The 19,018-nt window shown below is 45.2% G+C and overlaps 1 protein-coding gene across 9 annotated transcripts in view; it reads right to left on the bottom strand.

Moving 5' to 3' along the window:
- Positions 1-12,181, bottom strand: part of LOC309384776 (zinc finger protein 263-like) — a 48,812-nt gene extending 36,631 nt beyond the window's left edge. For 2 of the 9 annotated variants that reach the window (XM_081938541.1, XM_081938534.1), the window contains exons 1-5: positions 10,671-12,181; positions 10,254-10,383; positions 9,035-9,117; positions 7,763-7,889; positions 168-291 (exon numbers count right to left, since the gene is read on the bottom strand). In XM_081938541.1, the coding sequence (XP_081794667.1) occupies positions 168-291; positions 7,763-7,889; positions 9,035-9,117; positions 10,254-10,383; positions 10,671-11,087 (881 nt within the window). In that variant the 5' untranslated portion in view covers positions 11,088-12,181. Of the gene's footprint in view, positions 1-94; positions 489-3,095; positions 6,607-7,762; positions 7,890-9,034; positions 9,118-10,253; positions 10,384-10,670 lie in introns of those variants that run through there. The other 7 variants (XM_081938538.1, XM_081938540.1, XM_081938542.1 and 4 more) reach the window with 6 other exon arrangements.
- Between the last annotated feature and the right edge of the window lie 6,837 nt (positions 12,182-19,018).

Below are 19,018 nucleotides of genomic sequence, written 5' to 3'. Positions count from 1 at the left end.
ATTGCTCCAAACAAGATACTCTTTGGAAGAATGCAACACCAATTTCGCTAATGAGGTTCTCGAAATATCAATTCACATTATTAATCTCCCAAACCTTATCAGGGAGAAATGGAAGAATTCAAGCATGTGAAGATCCCTCCGTGTTCCCCAAAAGAAGCGTCTCTGACCTGGAGCCCTTCCTGCTTCTTCTCTTCTCTGCCAGGCTCAGAAGGGATCTTCCAGCCACTGGCACCGACGGGCAACTGGTCTCCGCTGGCTCTCCAAAGATCCTTCCAGCCTCCGGATCTGAATCTGAATGAGATGTGAGCAAGATGTTCCTTTAGGCTTCCTTCTCTCCTTCCCCCTCCCCAATTGTTGGATCTCCCCCAAGCACAGCCAAGAGCAGCTATAGGGCTGATTTCCCGCTCCCGCTAATCCTCACAATCTCATTCCCTCCCCCGAGGAGGATTCATTCCCTCCCCCGAGGAGGATCTGAGTCGATCCTTGCCCGACCCCACCAGATTCCCAGAGAGAGACTCGCAGGCGGAACTATCGAACCAGGCAGACGGAGTAGAGCATGCGCAGTGGGCTGGTCAGTCGGCAGCCAAGAGAGCGCCCCCTGCTGGCCCCTGACTTTGAAGTGGCGGCTGTGGGGGCAGCTTTGGAGGGAGGGAGAGAGGGGGGGGGAGAAACACCCTCAAAGCTTAAAGGAAAACAGACACGGGAAAAGTGAAAGCTTTCCCAGGAAGTAAAAATGACCTTCCTTTGTCAAGGGTGGGGGAATGGGAGAGACCATTGATGCTGGGAGGGGGGGGAAGGGGACTGGGACTCCTCTCAGGGGACGTTGAGGAAAAGGCTGCAGGGCGAGGGAGGGAGCTTGTGAGACTCCTCCCCTTTCCTCTTGGCCACGCCCCTGCAGTGCTATTCCCTCAGGCGGAGTAGCGGGGAAAGGATTTCCGAGAGGGGTGGGAGGAGCCTATTCTGGCGGGAAGAGCGGAGAGGCGGAGTGGTTGATACGCCTCTGAGGGAAGAGCCAGCAATGGGGGGCTGGTAGGTCTTTGGGGCTCCTCAGGGAGGGACTCGACTCTTCCTTTCTCTGGACGAGACCCCGAATTGGGCCTCCTTCTGGTCCCCTCTTCTCCCTCAGCCCCGTGTCCCCCTCAGGAGCCCCCCCCCGTCCGGAATCCTTTGAAGTCGCCGTCTCTGAGGCGAATGATTCGGGACGATCCCCACACTGGATCCCCCTTCATGCCCTCGGCCTCCCCTCACCCCCCAAAGACCCCTCAGAATAATGATGACGTTTCTTCCAGGGCTTCATTTTCAAACGGAAGGAGTGGAATCGCTGGCTGGACACTTAAGGAATTTATTGGCCTTATTCAATTAATACAGTATTTAATGATATTAAATAGGAAGGTAAGTGTAGACGCTGCCTGAACATCCCCGCTCTGACTCCAAAGGCAAATCCTTAAAAGGCCAAAAGTACCTTCCAAGTTGCAGAATGAGGAATAAGGTTGAAATTTTCTGGTTCCCCTTTGAGTCCTCTGGTGTAAAAGAAGAAGGGAAAGTTGGCCGAAGCACTTGGAATGCACAGGTACAGTATAGGTGATACCTTGCTCAGTAGTAGTAACTGTGAAAGGGATCTTGGAGTCCTAGTGGACAACCATTTAAATATGAGCCAGCAGTGTGCAGCTGCTGCCAAAAAAGCCAACACAGTTCTAGGCTGCATCAACAGAGGGATAGAATCAAGATCACGTGAAGTGTTAATACCACTTTATAATGCGTTGGTAAGGCCACACTTGGAATACTGCATTCAGTTCTGGTCGCCACGATGTAAAAAAGATGTGGAGACTCTAGAAAGAGTGCAGAGAAGAGCAACAAAGATGATTAGGGGACTGGAGACTAAAACATATGAAGAACGGTTGCAGGAACTGGGTATGTTTAGCTTAAGAGAAAGAAGGACTAGGGGAGACATGATAGCATTGTTCCAATATCTCAGAGGTTGCCACAAAGAAGAGGGAGTCAAAGCACCTGAGGGTAGAACAAGAAGCAATGGGTGGAAACTAATCAAGGAGAGAAGCAACTTAGAACTGAGGAGAAACTTCCTGACAGTTAGAACAATTAATCAGTGGAACAGAAATTGCCTCCAGAAGTTGTGAATGCCCCAACACTGGAAGTCTTTAAGAAGATGTTGGATAGCTATTTGTCTGAAACGGTATAGGGCCGTGATGGCGAACCTATGGCACGCGTGCCACAAGTGGCACGCGGAGCCATTTGTTAGGGCACGCGAGACACTGCCCTGTCAGCTGGCCAGCACGCATGCGCACACTGGCCAGCTGAGGTCACCTTTTTAAAAGCTATTTTTCGCCTTCCCCAGGCTCCAGAGGCTTTATAGGAGCCTGGGAAGGGCGAAAAGAGGCTCCCTCGCCCCCCCGGGAGGCTTCAGGGACGGCCTTCGGAACGCTTAAAACCACCCTCTGAGCAAACTGGAAGTGACTTCCGGGTTGCTCGGAGGGTCGTTTTAAGTGTTCCGAAGGTTTCAGGGACCGTCCGAGGGCCTCCTGGGGGTCGGGGGAGGCTCTTTTCGCCCTCCCCAGGCTCCTATAAAGCCCCTGGAGCCTGGGGAGGGCAAAAAAAACATGTAAAAATGGGGAGGTCGCGTGCTGTGCGCACATGCGCACTGGGGGGGTCGCGTGTTGCATTATGGGTGCGGCATGCCCGCACTCAACCCCCCTGCGCTCCCCCCACTTGTGGCACGCGAGCCAAAAAAGGTTCGCCATCACTGGTATAGGGTTTCCTGCCTAGGCAGGGGGTTGGACTAGAAGACCTCCAAGGTCCCTTCCAACTCTACTATTGTATTATTGTATTATTGTATTACTTTCAATGATGCATGGATTATCTCCACCAATGTAAAATTACATAATTAAGAAGTTCTTCTCAAATTCCATATATTTACAAGGTGTGTAATGGTCTTCCCACGTTAAAATGGGCTCTAGTTTCACCACTTTGTTGCTGCCTTTATAAGGTGGATCCTGCGTTGAGAATGTTTTCCTCATGTTCCATGGATGTGAGTCTATGCCATTTGAAAGTGAATCAGATCTGAGTTCATTCTACCTTCAACCACTTTCTAAACATTTTATTACACTTCCCCCCATGAAAATCTGCATCTGATTTTTTCATTTAATTTTCTTCTTCAATTCATATTAAGCAGGAAACATTTACATTGCACAATTATTCCCAATAATTTATTATACTAACCTTGCATACCAATATAGTTAATAAGAAGGATATACTAATGTTATTTTAAAAGCTATGCTAAGATAAAAAGCACAGTAGTACAATCATACTACAAAAAGGAGTGGTTACTAACTTGGCCCCTTAACATTTCAAATTAGATTGACCTTTCTAATCACATTGATATCACAAAATTAAAAGTGCCACTAAAGTGACATTTTAAAACCTTGACCCAATGGAAAATATGGTTCTGGTTATTTACAATAACTGAATAATTTAAATCAAGCAATTTAAGCCCCCCCTTTTAAAAAAGACATTGCTCATATAGTACAATGTTGGATCAATAAAACCATTTTTAAAGTAAAGAGGCATCCGCTATGATCATAAACTGACAGTTATATTTCTCCTTTCAGCTGGGTTAATGCAAGTTTGCACCAGACAAATACAAGTCTAAGCAGACATGTTCATACAAATATTCAGAAAAAAAGATTCCCTTCTAAACGAAACATATGAACATATATGAAAAAAGAATGAACAGTTTATGTATCTTGCTACATGTTTAAAGAAGGCAAGTAGTGTGAACACAATTGCATCAACTCTCCACAAAGCGTGGAGCCTGGCAAGACTTACTTCAGATGTTGCTTCTTGCCTAGATACAGCAGTTTGACCAGACAGGTTTTGACAGATTTGGACACAACAAATGCAACAATTTACATTATAAAAACCACGCTTGGATTATTGCATCCAGTTTTGGTCACCATGATATAAAAAAGATGGGGAGACTCTGGAAAGAGTGAAGAGAAGAGCAGCAAAGATGACTAAGGCTAAAACATATGAAGTACAGTTGCAGGAATTACATGTCTACTTTAATGAAATGAAGGACTAAGGTGATACCAGTGTTCCAATATCTGCCACAAAAAACAGAGCATAAAATAAAAGGTTGGAAGGGACCTTGGAAGTCTAGTCCAGGTTCAACCCATTCTCCAGAGCACCTGAAGTCAGGACAAGAAGCAATGGATGGAAACTAATCATATCTTGGAAGTTCTTTCCAAAATCCATATTTTTATTCAGTTTCTCCTATGGCAGGCAAGTCTCAAAATAAAAAAAGGACGATTTACCTCAGGTGTCTTCCACAAGATCCTTGAATCAGTCCTTTGATGGGAATTAACTTGATTTCCTCATATGAAGGTTTTCCCACACATTATGCATGAATTCCCCCCTCTGGCTTTTTTTCATAAGAGGAGTCCTGTTTTCACGAAACTTTTCTGCTTCCGACGCATTTCTACCGTTTTTCTCCTGTGTGTACTCTTTTATGGGAATTTAGATGACTTTTCAACCGGAAGTACTTACCACACTCTGTGCAATGATACAGTTTCTCCCCTGTGTGGATACTAATGTGTTTAGTAAGAGAACCCCTCGTAACAAAACTCTTTCCACATTCATTGCATATATAGGGCTTCAACCCCGAATGGATCCTTTTATGACAAGTCAGGTGACTGTTGTGACTGAAACTCTTCCCACATTCCATACATTTATATGGTTTTTCTCCTGTGTGGATCCTCTTATGGGAAGTAAGGGAATCACGATGACTAAAGCACTTTCCACATTCTAGGCATCTGTAGGGTTTCTCTCCTGTGTGAATCCTTCTATGAGAAGTCAGGTGGCCATACCAATTGAAGGTCTTACCACAGTCCATGCATTTATAAGGTTTTTCCTCTGAATGAATCCTTTTATGGTAAGCAAGGACACTGCTCTTGCTGAAGCTCTTCCCACACTCCAGGCACTGATAGGGTTTTTCTCCTGTATGGAGCCTTTTATGATAATTAAAAGAACTGTTTATACTGAAGCTCTTTCCACATACAGTACACTTAAAGGGTTTCTCTCCTGTATGGATCCTTTTGTGGGAAGCAAGATCACTGCTTCGGATGAAGCCCTTCCCACATTCTGTGCATTTATAGGGTTTTTCTCCCATATGGATCCTTTTATGGTACCTAAGAGAACTGTTCATACTGAAGCTTTTTCCGCACTCAACACACTTATACGGTTTCTCTCCCGAGTGGATCCTTTTATGAGAAGTAAGGGAACTGTTCATACTGAAGCTTTTTCCACAATCCATACATTTATATGGTTTTTCCCCAGTGTGCATTCTTTTATGGGAGGTCAGGTGATTGCTGTTGCTGAAACTCTTCCCACACACTGTGCATATAAAGGGTTTTTCTCCTGTGTGGACCCTTTTATGGGAAGTAAGCTGACTGCTATGGCTGAACCTCTTCCCACACTCTAAGCACTGATAAGGTTTCTCTCCTGTATGGACCCTTTGATGAGAAGTAAGGGAACTTTTCATACTAAAGTTTTTCCCACAGTCTATGCATTTATAGGGTTTTTCTCCTGTGTGGATTCTTTGATGAGAAGTGAGGGAACTTTTCATACTAAAGCTTCTTCCACACTCCAGGCATTGAAAGGGTTTTTCTCCAGTATGAACCCTTGTATGAGAAGTAAGAGAACTGTTCATACTGAAGCTTTTTCCGCACTGCAGGCATTTATATGGTTTCTCTCCGGTGTGGATCCTTTTATGAGAAGTAAGAGAACTGTTCATACTGAAGCTTTTCCCACACTGCAGGCATTTATATGGTTTCTCTCCTGTGTGGATCCTTTTGTGAGAAGTCAGGTGGCCATGCCAATTAAACGTCTTTCCACAGTCTGTGCATTTATAAGGCTTTTCCCCTGTATGGGTCCTTTGATGAGAGGTCAGATGATCTCTGTTTCCGAAGCTTTTCCCACACTCCACACATTGATAAGGTTTCTCTCCTGTATGAACCCTTTTATGAGAAGTAAGGGAACTTTTCATACTGAAGCTTTTCCCGCAGTCTGTGCATTTATAAGGTTTTTCTCCTGTGTGAATCCTTTTATGGATGGTCAGATAACTGCTGCTGCTGAAGCTCTTTCCACACTCCAGGCATTTATAGGGTTTTTCTCCCTTATGGGTCTTTTTATGACAAGTAAGGGAACTAATCAAAGTGGAACTATTTCTCCCATCCTCACGTTTATAGGGATTCGCCTTCATATGCATCATTTTATGGGGAATAATGTTGCTATTATTGCTATCACTCGTTTTAATTTCATAGTCATTACTAATCATGGATTTTCCTTTGAACTTTTCCTCACTCCCTTGAGTGTTGCGCATATTGTTTTTCTTGAAAATGCATTGGGTCAGAAAGTGATTCATGTCTGCACGCTGAAAAGTGAATATTTCAGTGCCATTGCAAGTTTGGGTTTTTTCATGTTTCCTCATTCCCCACCTGTCTGCAGATGTTTCTTCTGGTATTTCAATTTTTATTATTTGCAACGGCACCAGATTTGGCTCTTGGTCATCCTCATTCTTCTGTTCATCAACTGCTTGTGGGGAGGGGGAAAAGGAAATCAGAAATGTTAGATGACAGAATATACATATCATTGCAAAATACCTTGTGAATGCTCAAGTTTCCTCTTTCCACTATGTATTCAAATTGGACAGTGATAGAGATGGATGGATGGATGGATGGATGGACGGACGGACGGACGGAAGCACGTACATAGGTAGGTAGGTAGGTAGATAAATAGATAGATAGATAGATAGATAGATATGGGTACACACACATATAATGGGTGCAGGTATATACAATAATACAATAGCAGAGTTGGAAGGGACCTTGGAGGTCTTCTAGTCCACCCCCCCCTGCCTAGGCAGGAAACCCTATACCGTTTCAGACAAATGGCTATCCAACATCTTCTTAAAGACTTCCAGTGTTGGGGCATTCACAACTTCCGGAGGCAACTTCTGTTCCACTGATTAATTGTTCTAACTGTCAGGAAGTTTCTTCTCAGTTCTAAGTTGCTTCTCTCCTTGATTAGTTTCCACCCATTACTTCTTGTTCTACCCTCAGGTGCCTTGGAGAATAGTTGGACTCCCTCTTCTTTGGGGCAACCCCTGAGATATTGGAAGACTGCTATCATGTCACTGATATCATGTCTGCTATCATATATGCATGTATCTAGCATGAGTATATATGTATTGTGTATGTGTGTATGGATACCCTTTTCCCCTGAAAATAAGACGTCCCTAGATAATAAGCCCAATCGGGCTTTTGAGCACATGCGCTAAAATAAGCCCTCCCCGAAAATAAGACCTCCCTGAAAATATTGCAACACAGCAGCAGCCATGAGGTGACCACGCTCACCGCCTCCTGCACCTCAAAAACAAGAAGACCTCCCCGAAAATAAGGCCAAGTGCTTATTTCAGGGGTCAAAAGAAAATAAGACCCTGTCTTATTTGGGGGGGAAACACTTGCTCTTGAGAGCAGGCAACAGAATTTCATTTTTTAAGTGGGCCAGTGTGCTCGCGGTAAAACATGGCAATAAAAATTACCTTAAATCTTAAAATAATTGTAGGAGAAAATATGGTGATAAAGTCAAGTGATATAAGAAAAAAAAACATTTATACAGATCTCCCAAGGTGTAAATAAGCTAATGACACCTTGCCCTGAGTTAAATTTTCCTGCAGAGGAACCCTTACCTAAAGAGGCCACCATCCTAGATGTTTCCAACATGACTTCTTCATGCAGGGCTTTCTGGCTGGGATCCAGCAGCAACCACTCTTCACTGTTGAAATGGATGGCCACCTCCCCAAAGGACACAGGACCCTAAACAAGGAAGAATCCCTGTGAGCAGACTCGATAGAATTTGCAATATCTCATTCAATCTGCAAATCCTAAATACACAGTATTTATGCTTATTTGGACACTTCCCTGGCTGGGCTCAAGATGTTATGTAATAACACCAATCCCTGCTCTCTCAGGGAAAGGTGATGGAGCGTTATACGACACACCCTTTTCATCTATCTGTAGGTAACTTACACTAAAAGGTGTACGTTGTAACTTACATTAAAAATCCACAACATAACAACCCATAAAGGGCTCCCTAACCCCGTTAACTCTTTCCTAGACAAAAAGCTGGGAAGAGACCAATATGAAATGACTTCTGTGATGCATCCCAAATAGCACTGATAAAGGTTTTAAAAGCCACGTTAGAGTCCGGGGTGTCTTTAGTCTTTATCCAATTTGGGTGATCTCCTTAAAACCCAGGGGAAAAAAAAAACTATTAAAATTTGAAAAGGAGGAATAACAGCATAGATCTTTTATTCGGCTGTCTTATTGCAAGTTAGGTTGGCGACCTCCTTATTGGCCTTCCCAAAATGATCAAGGAAGGAATTATTTTTTAAAGTCCAACCGCATATTACCACTAAAGAATTTAACACGTTTCCAAAACAGTCTAGAGCCGTGATGGCAAACCTGTGGCACCTGTAGCAGAGGTGGCAGGCAGTGCCGTCTGACGGCACTCGAGCCGTTGCCCCAGTTCCCCTCTGATGTGAAAGCTGTGGGGGGCTTGCATGCGTATGCGCAGGGTGCATATGAGAGGTTGTGCATGCACGCATGGAAGCAGGGCGCCTGCAAGGGGCACCTGTGCAGGAGTCATGCATGCATGCGCGGGGGCAGGGCACATGTGGAGGTGCATGCAGGGGGGGTGGGATGCATGCACAGGGCCCTATGTGCATTGCATTAAGGGGGGTTTGAGTGCGCATACATGCATTTGTGGGTTTGGGCACTCGGTTTGGGCACTCGGTTCGGGAGAGTGAGACAGACCAATTGTGGCTGATCTCTAAGTTAAATCCTAACTTCCCCATCCCACGTTGCTCAGGAACAGCAGTATCATATGCGTAGACTTCAAATGACCCCAAAGCAGTCTCCAACTGCTCCCCAATATTAGCCCCAGATCTTTTCCTTCCTACCTGAGCTGGAAGTTCAGCTGCTCTTTTAGTTCCACCAGTACAAAGAGAAGAACCAATGAACAACGGTGACTCCATTTTGTTCCCTGGGAAGGGAACAGATGGGATAAAAACAGGAAAGGGATTAACTCCCAGTTTTGAGCTTGAAGGCATGACTTAGTATTTATATATACTTTATTTGTCATTGTACATTTACACATATAACGAAATTCACGTCAGTCGCAACACCCATAACAATCCCCAAAACACACACATACACACAAAAAAAAACCCTCCACCCTTCAACCACCCAAACATCTGCATAATAGACCAAGTAGTGCTGTCCAATAGCTCTTTAGTTCATTGTTGAGTGCAATTATAGCTCTGGGACAAAAGCTATTCAGAAGACGTCTGGTCCTAGTTTGAATTGATCTGTATCTTCTGCCATAAAGCAACAGTCTAAAAAGATTGTGAGCAGGATGGGAAGAGTCTCTGAGGATGTTATGCAACTTCCTCAAACAGCGAGATGAGAAGATGTCATTCAGGGCTGGTAGCTAGAGCCCAATGATATTCCATTTTTTGCCCTCCCCAGGATCCAGAGCTTCCAGAGCGCAAAAAAACGGCCCTATGGGCAAACTGGAAATTCGGGAACAGACTTTGCTCGTAGGGCTGGTTATAGCCCTCCGGAGCCTTCAGGGGCCTTCCGGAGGCTTCCCTCAAGGTTCTGGAGGGCAAAAAATGACCCTACGGACAAACTGAAAGTGACTTCCGGTTTGCTTGTAGGGTCGTTTTTTGCCCTTCAGAGCTTTCGGGGAAGCCCCCAGAAGGCCTCTGAAGGCTCCGGAGGGCTCCAACCGGCCCTACAAGCAAACCGGAAGTCCATTCCCGAACTTCCGGTTTGTCAGTAGGGACGGTTTTTTGCACTCTGGAGGCTTCAGGGAAGCTCCTGAAGGCGTCCAGGAGAGGGGGGGGGCTGGGGGGAGGCTGTTTTCGCCCTCCCCAGGCTCCTATAAAGCCTCTGGAGCCTGGGGAGGGTGAAAAAAGCATGCAAAAAATTGGGGGTCGCATTGGTCACGCGCGCATGTGCTCTGAGGGTCGCGCATTGCATTATGGGTGTGGCATGCCCACCCACGACCCCCCTGTGCTCCCACCCCCGCTTTTGGCACGCGAGCCAAAAAAGGTTCACCATCACTGAGCTAGAAGCTCTCTGGAAAACCACCAAACATGTAGGACATTGCCTTACCTATTGAGACATCTTGACATCGATATTTCTCCTTAGAGATCCCTCCGAAACACAACTTCCGAGCAGGGTTCATGGGATCCACCTTTTCTTCAGGATAAGTAGTCCCCACCTCCAGGAAGGACCTTAGAACCTGAAATATTTACGAAGAAGAATTAAGAGGGCAGGAGATAAAAGAGGATCTGGATTTTCATTTTGTGGCCATAGTATTGCATGTCCTCAGTGTCCATCATTAAGGATAAAAGAGGATAGTGGAAGAATTGCTCCAAATGTTTCCTCTGGAAGAAGACAACAACAATTTCCTTAATTATCTTCTCTAAATATCTCGTATTATTAATACCCCAAACTCCCTTAAAGAGACAATTTCGAATTCAAGCCGATTAAAATGCATCTCTATTTCCCAAGAGGAGCATCTCCCACCTGATACTCTTCCTGCTCCTCCTTCTCCTCCGCTTGGCTCAGCAGGAAGCCTTCAGCTAGGGCCACCGCCTGGCAAGTGGTCTCAGCTCGGCATTCCCGCACCCAGCGCTGCATCTCCCTCGGCAGGACAGCCAGAAACTGCTCCAAGATCACTCGGTCCAACATCTGAGCCTTGGTGTGCTTCTCTGGCTGTAACCATCCCCAGCAAAGGCGGTGAAGGTGGCTGCAAAGCTCTCGTGGTCCTTCGGCCTCCTGAAAGGGGCTGTTCCTGAAGCGCCAATGTTGGATCTCAGAACTGAAGGCTTCCTTCTCTGGGATCTTCTGCCCAGGTCCTGCCCAGACCTCCCCACAGTTCCCAGGTTGAGCGGCAATGGGGCCTTTCCCCACTCCTTTCCAGGCTGGGTGGTTTGCATCCATTTTGGCCTCTTCTCTGACAGGGATCCAGAAGGACCGTGCGGATATCCTGAGCCTACAGATGTCTTTTCGGTCCTGTGGTCTGAAGGCGCTGCACCGGGAGGCCCGGAGAAGATTTTCAAGCCATTCAGTTCTCAGGAGGCCTCCAGCTTTTACATCTGAGGAGGAAAAGAAAGGAAAATTGAACCCTGAGCTACAAACAATTCTTCTCTAATGGAAACTTCAGGAATTGCCGACTGTTGTATTTTTACTGGGTATCTTACCAGAGAAATATAGTAAAGAAGATAACCAATTTCGCTGTATTCAAGTACAATGACAATAAAGATTATACTTATACTTATTTGATCATACATATAACAACAGCGGCTAGAATTGTATTTGCACAGAACTGGAAAACAGACAAAATCCCATCAGAAGGAGAGATAATAAAGAAAATATTGGACTGTGCGGAAATGAATAGGTTAACTCTGAGAATAAAAGACAAAGAGGAATCGGTGTACTTCAGGACAAGGGGACGATTTTACGATTGGTTAGAAAAGGAATATGAATGAAGGATTACAGATCAAGAAATCCAGATGACACATTATTAAACTAAGGGGAGGGGAGGGGAAAAAACAGAAAAGTATTAATATACAGTTAAAAGATGACGTATGTGGAATTATTATAATGAAAATAAAATGTGGAAGAGGGAATCTTATTTTTATGTAAATATGGAACTGGGTTTGCTCGAATCCCACCCCGAAAATCCGTCAGAGTGAAGAAGAAAATAAGTAAATACAACAACGGAAGGAGGGAGAACGGAGAGGGGAAGAAGAAAGGGGAAAGGAGAGGAGGTAAGGGAGGGGTAGTAAGAATAGGAGAGAGGGCAGGAAGAAGAAGAGAGGAGGGAAAAGGAGAAAGAGAAAAAGAGGAAGGGAGGGGTAGGAAGAGTAGGGGAGAAGGTAGGAAGGGGAAGAGGTTGCCACAAAGAAGAGGGAGTCAAACTATTCTCCAAGGCACCTGAGGGCAAAACAAGAAGCAATGGGTGGAAACTAATCAAGGAGAGAAGCAACTTAGAACTGAGGAGAAACTTCCTGACAGTTAGAACAATTAATCAGTGGAACAGAAGTTGCCTCCAGAAGTTGTGAATGCCCCAACACTGGAAGTCTTTAAGAAGATGTTGGATAGCCATTTGTCTGAAACGGTATAGGGTTCCCTGCCTATACCGGGTTGGACTAGAAGGCCTCCAAGGTCCCTTCCAACTCTGCTATTGTATTGTATTGTATTGTATTGTATTGTATTGTATTGTATTGTATTGTAAGAAGAGAGGAGGAATGGGGGAGAGGGAGGGGAAGAAGAAAAGAGAAAGGAGAGGCGGAAAGAAGAAGGTAGAGAAGGGAGGTTGGGAGGATGGAAGGAGTAGGGTTGTTATAAAATATATTTGCGAATGTATATATGAGAAAGAAAAATAAAACTTTCTTTTAAAGGAATAACCCCTTCAGAAACTGCGATGGGTTCGTCAAAAGGAGGGCAAGGTGATATTCTGGTACCGGGGAGGGCCAAAAATCAGATCTCTCTCTCCAGTCTCGACCCCTCCCACCCCTTGGAGACCAACCCTCATTTGGGGGGAGGGTCTTTCTTCCGCGGAAGTGCAGCTGAGCTCCATGACAGCAAGACAAACATTGAGGGTCTTCCAGAGAGCCCTAGGGATTAATTCCCAGGCACAGAATCGGAGCTCTCCAAGGTGCGGGAGTGCCAGGAAGGAATCCCTGGATTCGTTTTGGGCTAGGAACGCTGCGGGGCAAACCTGGTTTATCCCCAATGTGAGGTTCTCGTGGGCTTCCCCACCACCACCACCACTCTTCCTCTCCCTCCCACCCCACCCCAATGTCGGATCCCTTGCATGCAAAGCCAGGAGCAGGGCAGGCTGCTCCACCCACCCACCCACCCCCAGCCTGCAAGCCTCCAGGTCCTCGGTCCAGCAAACCCTCCGTCTCTCCACCGGCTCCTCGGAGGATGCTCCTCCTCGAGAGGCTCTTTGGTCGCGGGATCCCCAAAGCGCAGCTTTACAACCGGTCCACCCAAGCTAGGCAATCCGTGGCGGAGCATGCGCGGTGGCGGCGAGAGCCAGACAGACAGACGGGGGCGAGCGCTCCCTGGTGGCACTTGCGGGCAACGCCCGGGCTTCTGACTGCGAGATCGTGAGGGGTCCCTTAAAGGCCATCCAGAGCAACCCGGGCTCAAGAGAACAGAACGGGATTTTTTTTTTAATCGGCCAAGTGTGATTGGAGCGCATACTTCATCTCCAGTGCATAAGCTCCCAGGGTGTATACAGGCAATAAATGATAAATCATGATCATTGAATTAGAACGGAAGGGACCTTGGAGGTCTTCTAGTCCAGCCCCTGCTCAGGCAGGGGACCCTACACCATTCCAGACAAGTGAAATATCTCCTCAAATCCTGGAATATTGATATTATGTCACCCCTAACTCTCCTTTTCTTTAGATTAGCCAGACCCAAAACCCGCAGCCGTTCCTCATGTGGTTTAGAGTCTCCAGGCCTTTGATCATCTTCGTTGCTCTTCTCTGAACTTTTTCCAAAGTCTTTTTTGTAGTACGGTGACCAAAATTGGTTGCAGGATTCCAGGTGTGGCCTTACTTACTAATATTTTGAAGGAGTATATGACTCGATATTGGTGTCTGCTCATATGATTGTAGACTGTCAGAAATGAGTTGTTTTCTAGCCTGGCGAATTGCAACCTTAACACTGGATGGCATTACCGCAAATGTCTCCCTTCCATTCCTGGCTTCAAAGCTAGGCACATTCTTGAAAACATGGAAGAAATTGTTACACGGGAATATCAGGCCCCATAGAAAAAGGAACCAAAGTAGGGAGCTTTCCTGGCTCATGAATCCTTAAAGCATTCTGTCGAAAAACAACTTGGCAAAGTGGGGAGGGGGCTGCCACCCCCTACCCAAGGCTATAGGAATCCTCCACAGGTAAGGTAGACAGAGACAGGAGCTTGAACAAAAGGACGCTTTAAGTTGGCAAGGACTCTTTGTCTCTGATTGGATAAACTTTGCTTCTATCTGCCTTAAATGCATAGAATACAATAATAATACAATAATACAATAGTAGAGTTGGAAGGGACCTTGGAGGTCTTCTAGTCCAACCCCCTGCCTAGGCAGGAAACCCTATACCGTTTCAGACAAATAGCTATCCAACATCTTCTTAAAGACTTCCAGTGTTGAATACTCTGAGCCCCTCTTGCAGGGGGCGGCCATTCCTTAGATGCATTTGTTTGTATGTTTTGGGTAAAGTTTTGTCACCCGGGATTGTGTTCTCTTTTTGGGCTGCTACTGCTGGCTTGTCCACGAGGACTCCGAGGTCCCTCGCAGAGTGAGTGCTTATGAGGCAGGTCTCGCCTAATCTGTACTTATCGGTACCCAGTCCCAGCAGAGGGGACTTCTATGCCTGCAAGGTGGGCCACGACAGCCTGGAGGCCCCTTTCATCATCCAGTGGGGTAAGCTCCTCCCTCCCCTCCTGCTCTGGGGACCCCCCATCCTGCCCTGAGAAGGGGGAGAGACCCTCCCTGTAGAGGGAAACAGAATGAACCCTCCTGGGGTAAGGTGGGACTGATCTTCCTGCGCAGGTGAGGCTCCTTCTCCTTCCCCAGAGCCCCCTTCCTCCAGCTCTGCCAAGAGCAAACTCTGGACGGGGATCATGGGAGCTGTGATAGGAGTGGCCTTCTTTGCGGTGGGGCTCTTCTACCTGAAGAGCAAGAAAGGTGAGTCTGTGAGGGGCTGGAGGAGAGGTTATGGGGAGGGGAACATCTACATCAAGCTTAGCAGATGGCGAAGAGGGTCCCCCTGGGAAATATTTTTGGGGGAACCTCTGTTCTTTGAGGGGCTGAAAGTGAAGGTCGCACAAACTATTATGGGGTATCGATTGGGAGGGGGACCCCCTGAGTCCTTCAGCTCATTAACGATTCTGATTGCATCTTTTTCTCCTTTCAGAAACTCCCATCCACCCACCTGCAGGGGAGTTTCTTCTATTCCCCTCACCAAATCCCTCCCACAAGTTATAGATGGTTTATATAAAATAATAATAATTCTTCCTTTTCCAAAAAGAAATAAATAAAAGCATCACACTTGAAGTGACTCGGCAAAGCCTCCTTTGCAGAAGGCTGAAATTTTAGGCAGTTTTTTTTCTTACAGACTCCCAAATACAGTGCAATAAAACACAAAATACACACAACACTAAAACATGGGGCCGTTCCTATCATTAGTGGGAGGGAGGCCCCTGAGTTTTGGGCTGTCCTTCCTGACCCTTGCTGCCTTGTGAGATTTTACACAAAGGGATACCAGGCTCCCTCCTTTCCTGCCATCGCTGTGGTAGCACCATCCTCTTAATTCGATCAGAACAGTAGGAAATGAAGACATAAAAAGAAATAACTTGATCAAACTTTTTTTTTTCCAAATTGCTCGTATGAGACAGTGTTGGATTAAAAAAAAAACTTTTGAAAGTAAAGAGGCATCAGCAATCATTAATTCACTGGCTACATTTCTTTCCGCGGGATTAACGCGATTTTCCACCCAGAGATCTGAGCTAAACGTTTTATAACTTTTTTCTACTAAACGTTATGCACATCAGATTAAATGAAAAAAGAATAATTTAAATACTTCAGTAACGTTTAAGTCCCAACATTTGTAACACATAAAACTAAACATTTTTTCCTCTGCCAGCTCTCTACAAAGCCTAGAACTGATCCCAGGGTCGCTTCAGATATTACTTCAGCCTAAATAAACTTGCTTGACCAGGCAGAGATTTTGCATAATGACTGGGACAGTTGAATCAAAGATTCTCATGAGCCAGACCAAACTGATTAGGTCAGGGGTCCCCAACCTCTGGGCCTTGGACTGGTATGGGGCTTCAGCCCGTTAGGAACCATGCTGCGCAAGTGAAGTTTCATCTGCGCATGTGTGGGAGCATGTGAAAATGTGCCCTCATCCATGCAAAAATTATTTTCCATGAAAACGGTCCCTGGTGCCCAAAAGGTTTGGGACTACAGGGTTATGTAATACTTCTGGCATTAAGAAATCTATTGTGGGAGCTGTTTCCATAACCCATACATTGTTCATTTTCTCCAACGATGATCCTCTGAAAAGAAGATTGTACACCCTCTTTTCACATGATCCTTGTGTTTACTAGACCCTTAAATGCGGCTCCTTTTATGGGAAATAAGACAGGTCAGCAGACTGACTCTTTGTATTCCATGCATTTATTCTATCTTTCCTAAGCAAACCTTGTTCTAGGAAATCAGAGAGTTCCTTATACTGAAGTTCTCAAGACTGCTGCTCTTTAATTCTTCCCCCAGACACATATTTCTAGATTTCTCCCACATAGATCTTACCATGGAAACTAAGGAATCTCGCTTACCCTCTTCCCATCCTTCTTACATTTATAGATACCTTTTCCAAGTGGGTGATTCCCTCTCAAACTTTTCCCATGTGTTCTAATGTTTCTCCCACATATATATCTCCAATAGCATTTATAGAAAATAAAATTTCTATTACACTTGAAAGAGCCAGTTTGATGGAATGGTTAAGACACCAGGAGACTTGCCTTAGGCATGGATCCAGTTGGGTGACTTTGGGTCTATCACTTTCATTTAGTCCTACAATGGCGGCCATGGGAAAATCTTGCCCAAGCAGGGACTAGTAGCACCAGGAGTCAAAAAACTACTTCAAAAGCATAAAGGAAAAGCACTTGAAGATCTTCCCACACTACATGCTTACATTGCATTTCCCTTGTATGAAACCTTTTAATATATATATATCAGTTGGCAATTCTTGACTCTCCCTTTGCTGAATATATTTGATATTACAGTGGATCATTTACAGGAATTAAGGATATCTCCGTCCCTAAAGTTATCTCCCCCATGTGGATCCTTTTAGGGAAGCTGGTGATTCGCCCGAAGTCCTTTCCACACACTATTCATGTATTTTTCCCCCTTATGAATCCTTTCTATGAGAAGTATAGGTAATCCACAATTTATGATGGTAATGAAGCCTGCCATTATAGTTGCAAGTTGTAATGGACATTAAGGTACTCACACGGTCACTTTGCTTAATGAAACCAATCTTCTCCACACTGCAATTGTTAAGTGGAGCATAGGGTGTCTCAGGGATAGTGGTCTTGGGAGAACTAGAGCATACCTAGGCCCATGCTGCAGCAAAGGTGGCCCTAGCATTTGTGTGGGGGACCCAAGCATGCCTCTGTCTCTGGCTGATAGCTGGATGGGAGAGTCTTCACCTTTAGCAATTATCTCAGCAGAATCCCCATCTAGCTCCCATGTAAGTTTATGGCCATTTGAGGGGGGGATGCAGTTGGGGATTCATGTTGGTGGGATATTAAGGGCACTTCTGACTCAAGTGAAGGTGGAAGAAGGATTTTATCCTTAGAGTCTACATGCTTAGAGGGCACTGTACGATGGAACAATTTGTCTTTCTGCTGTTTATCGGAGATTGAGTTAGTCAGTGCAGTTGACCCTCTGTCGGCCTCTAACAATTATTATTACTATTGAGGTAATGGTAGATTGTTGGGTAAATATATTATCACAAGTCTGAGTATTTGGTGGAGCCAAATTAAACAGAGACATTGCTGTAGACTGAATTGTTGTCAGTGCCTCTTAGATCCATGATGGTGAACCTATGATACGCATGCCCGAAGCCATTTTGCCTGCTATGTGCTGCGTCGCCTGTATCTCTCCTGGGTTTCTGGCACACATGAGCACATGATCAGCTGGCCTTCGTGCATGCAGCACTGCTGGAAATTGGAAGAGCTGGTCTTCCATTTTCCAGTGTGAGCATGCGTGCCGTGCATGTGCCGGAAACCAGAGTTCATTTTCTGACGTGTGCATGATCCTCTTCCAGGTTGTGGCACAGATGAGTGCCAAAAAGGTTCGCCATCACTGTCTTAGATCATCCAGTCTCTTAATAATGTTAACTTGCTCAGGTTCCAGCAGGGCAGGAGAGAAGTCAATCAACGTTGGGTTTTTTTTTGGCATCTCCTCAGCAGATGCTGTAGCTGTAGTTTTCAGATCATTCCTCTGCTTTTTCAAACTCATTCAGCTGCAATCACTTCAAGCTTATCAGTGTGAAGTTTATTGCAGCTTGGATAATAGTTCCCTCTTGGACAGACTGATCCAAGAGTGGACACACTTTCTCTGAGCAGAAGACACATATTGGGAATATTGAAAAGATGCTCAGGAAGGGCTTCATTCTAAAAAGCAGAGGGAATTGTGGACTCTTGAGAGAGAAGGGCCTGCTCTAGTTTCAGTTTCTGAATTAGCCATCCCTTGCCTATCAATAGGGGTAACAGGTGTGTCCTCCCAAGTCCTTCTGCGATATTCGGTGATTCTTAATAAACTTTGCAAAAAACTTTTTCAAGCAGTCAACATTATTTATGACAGTTGATAAAAGTTCATAGATTGAATTTACAGTTTGAACCGTAAGCAAACATTGTCTGGAAAGGAAATCTGTTACAGTCTCCCTTTTTAAATGTTACATTCCCATCCTGTGCAAGGAAAGTGGCAGGCCGCTGAATTCTGAGGAGGGGAGAAGAAAGAAGAAATGAGGGGGAAAGAAAGTACTATAAGCTGTTGGCTTTCAAGTTTGGTTTGTAAATCCCATTCCAAAGTGTCACATAAATTAGATCTTATCTGGCAAGGATGAGTTACCAGACCATCTTCCATTTTCTGCTGCTTCAATGACTTGGACAAACTCTATTGTCTCTTTCTCCTTTTCCCCATTCTTAAAAATCCTGGCTTGTAGAATTGTTAAAATGTAGCTAGAAAAAACTGGTAGCCACTCCAATAATTGTGCTTTTAAAAAGGTCAAATATAGGTTAAAGTGGGTTAAAATATAAAGTTAAAAAAAAACTTTTTTACTTT

This window comes from Natrix helvetica (assembly GCF_964273705.1).
Source record: "Natrix helvetica genome assembly, chromosome: 1".
Lineage (NCBI taxonomy): Eukaryota > Metazoa > Chordata > Lepidosauria > Squamata > Natricidae > Natrix > Natrix helvetica.
The sequence above is the reverse complement of the archived record's forward strand: the minus strand, read 5'-3'. Positions and strand labels throughout refer to the sequence as shown.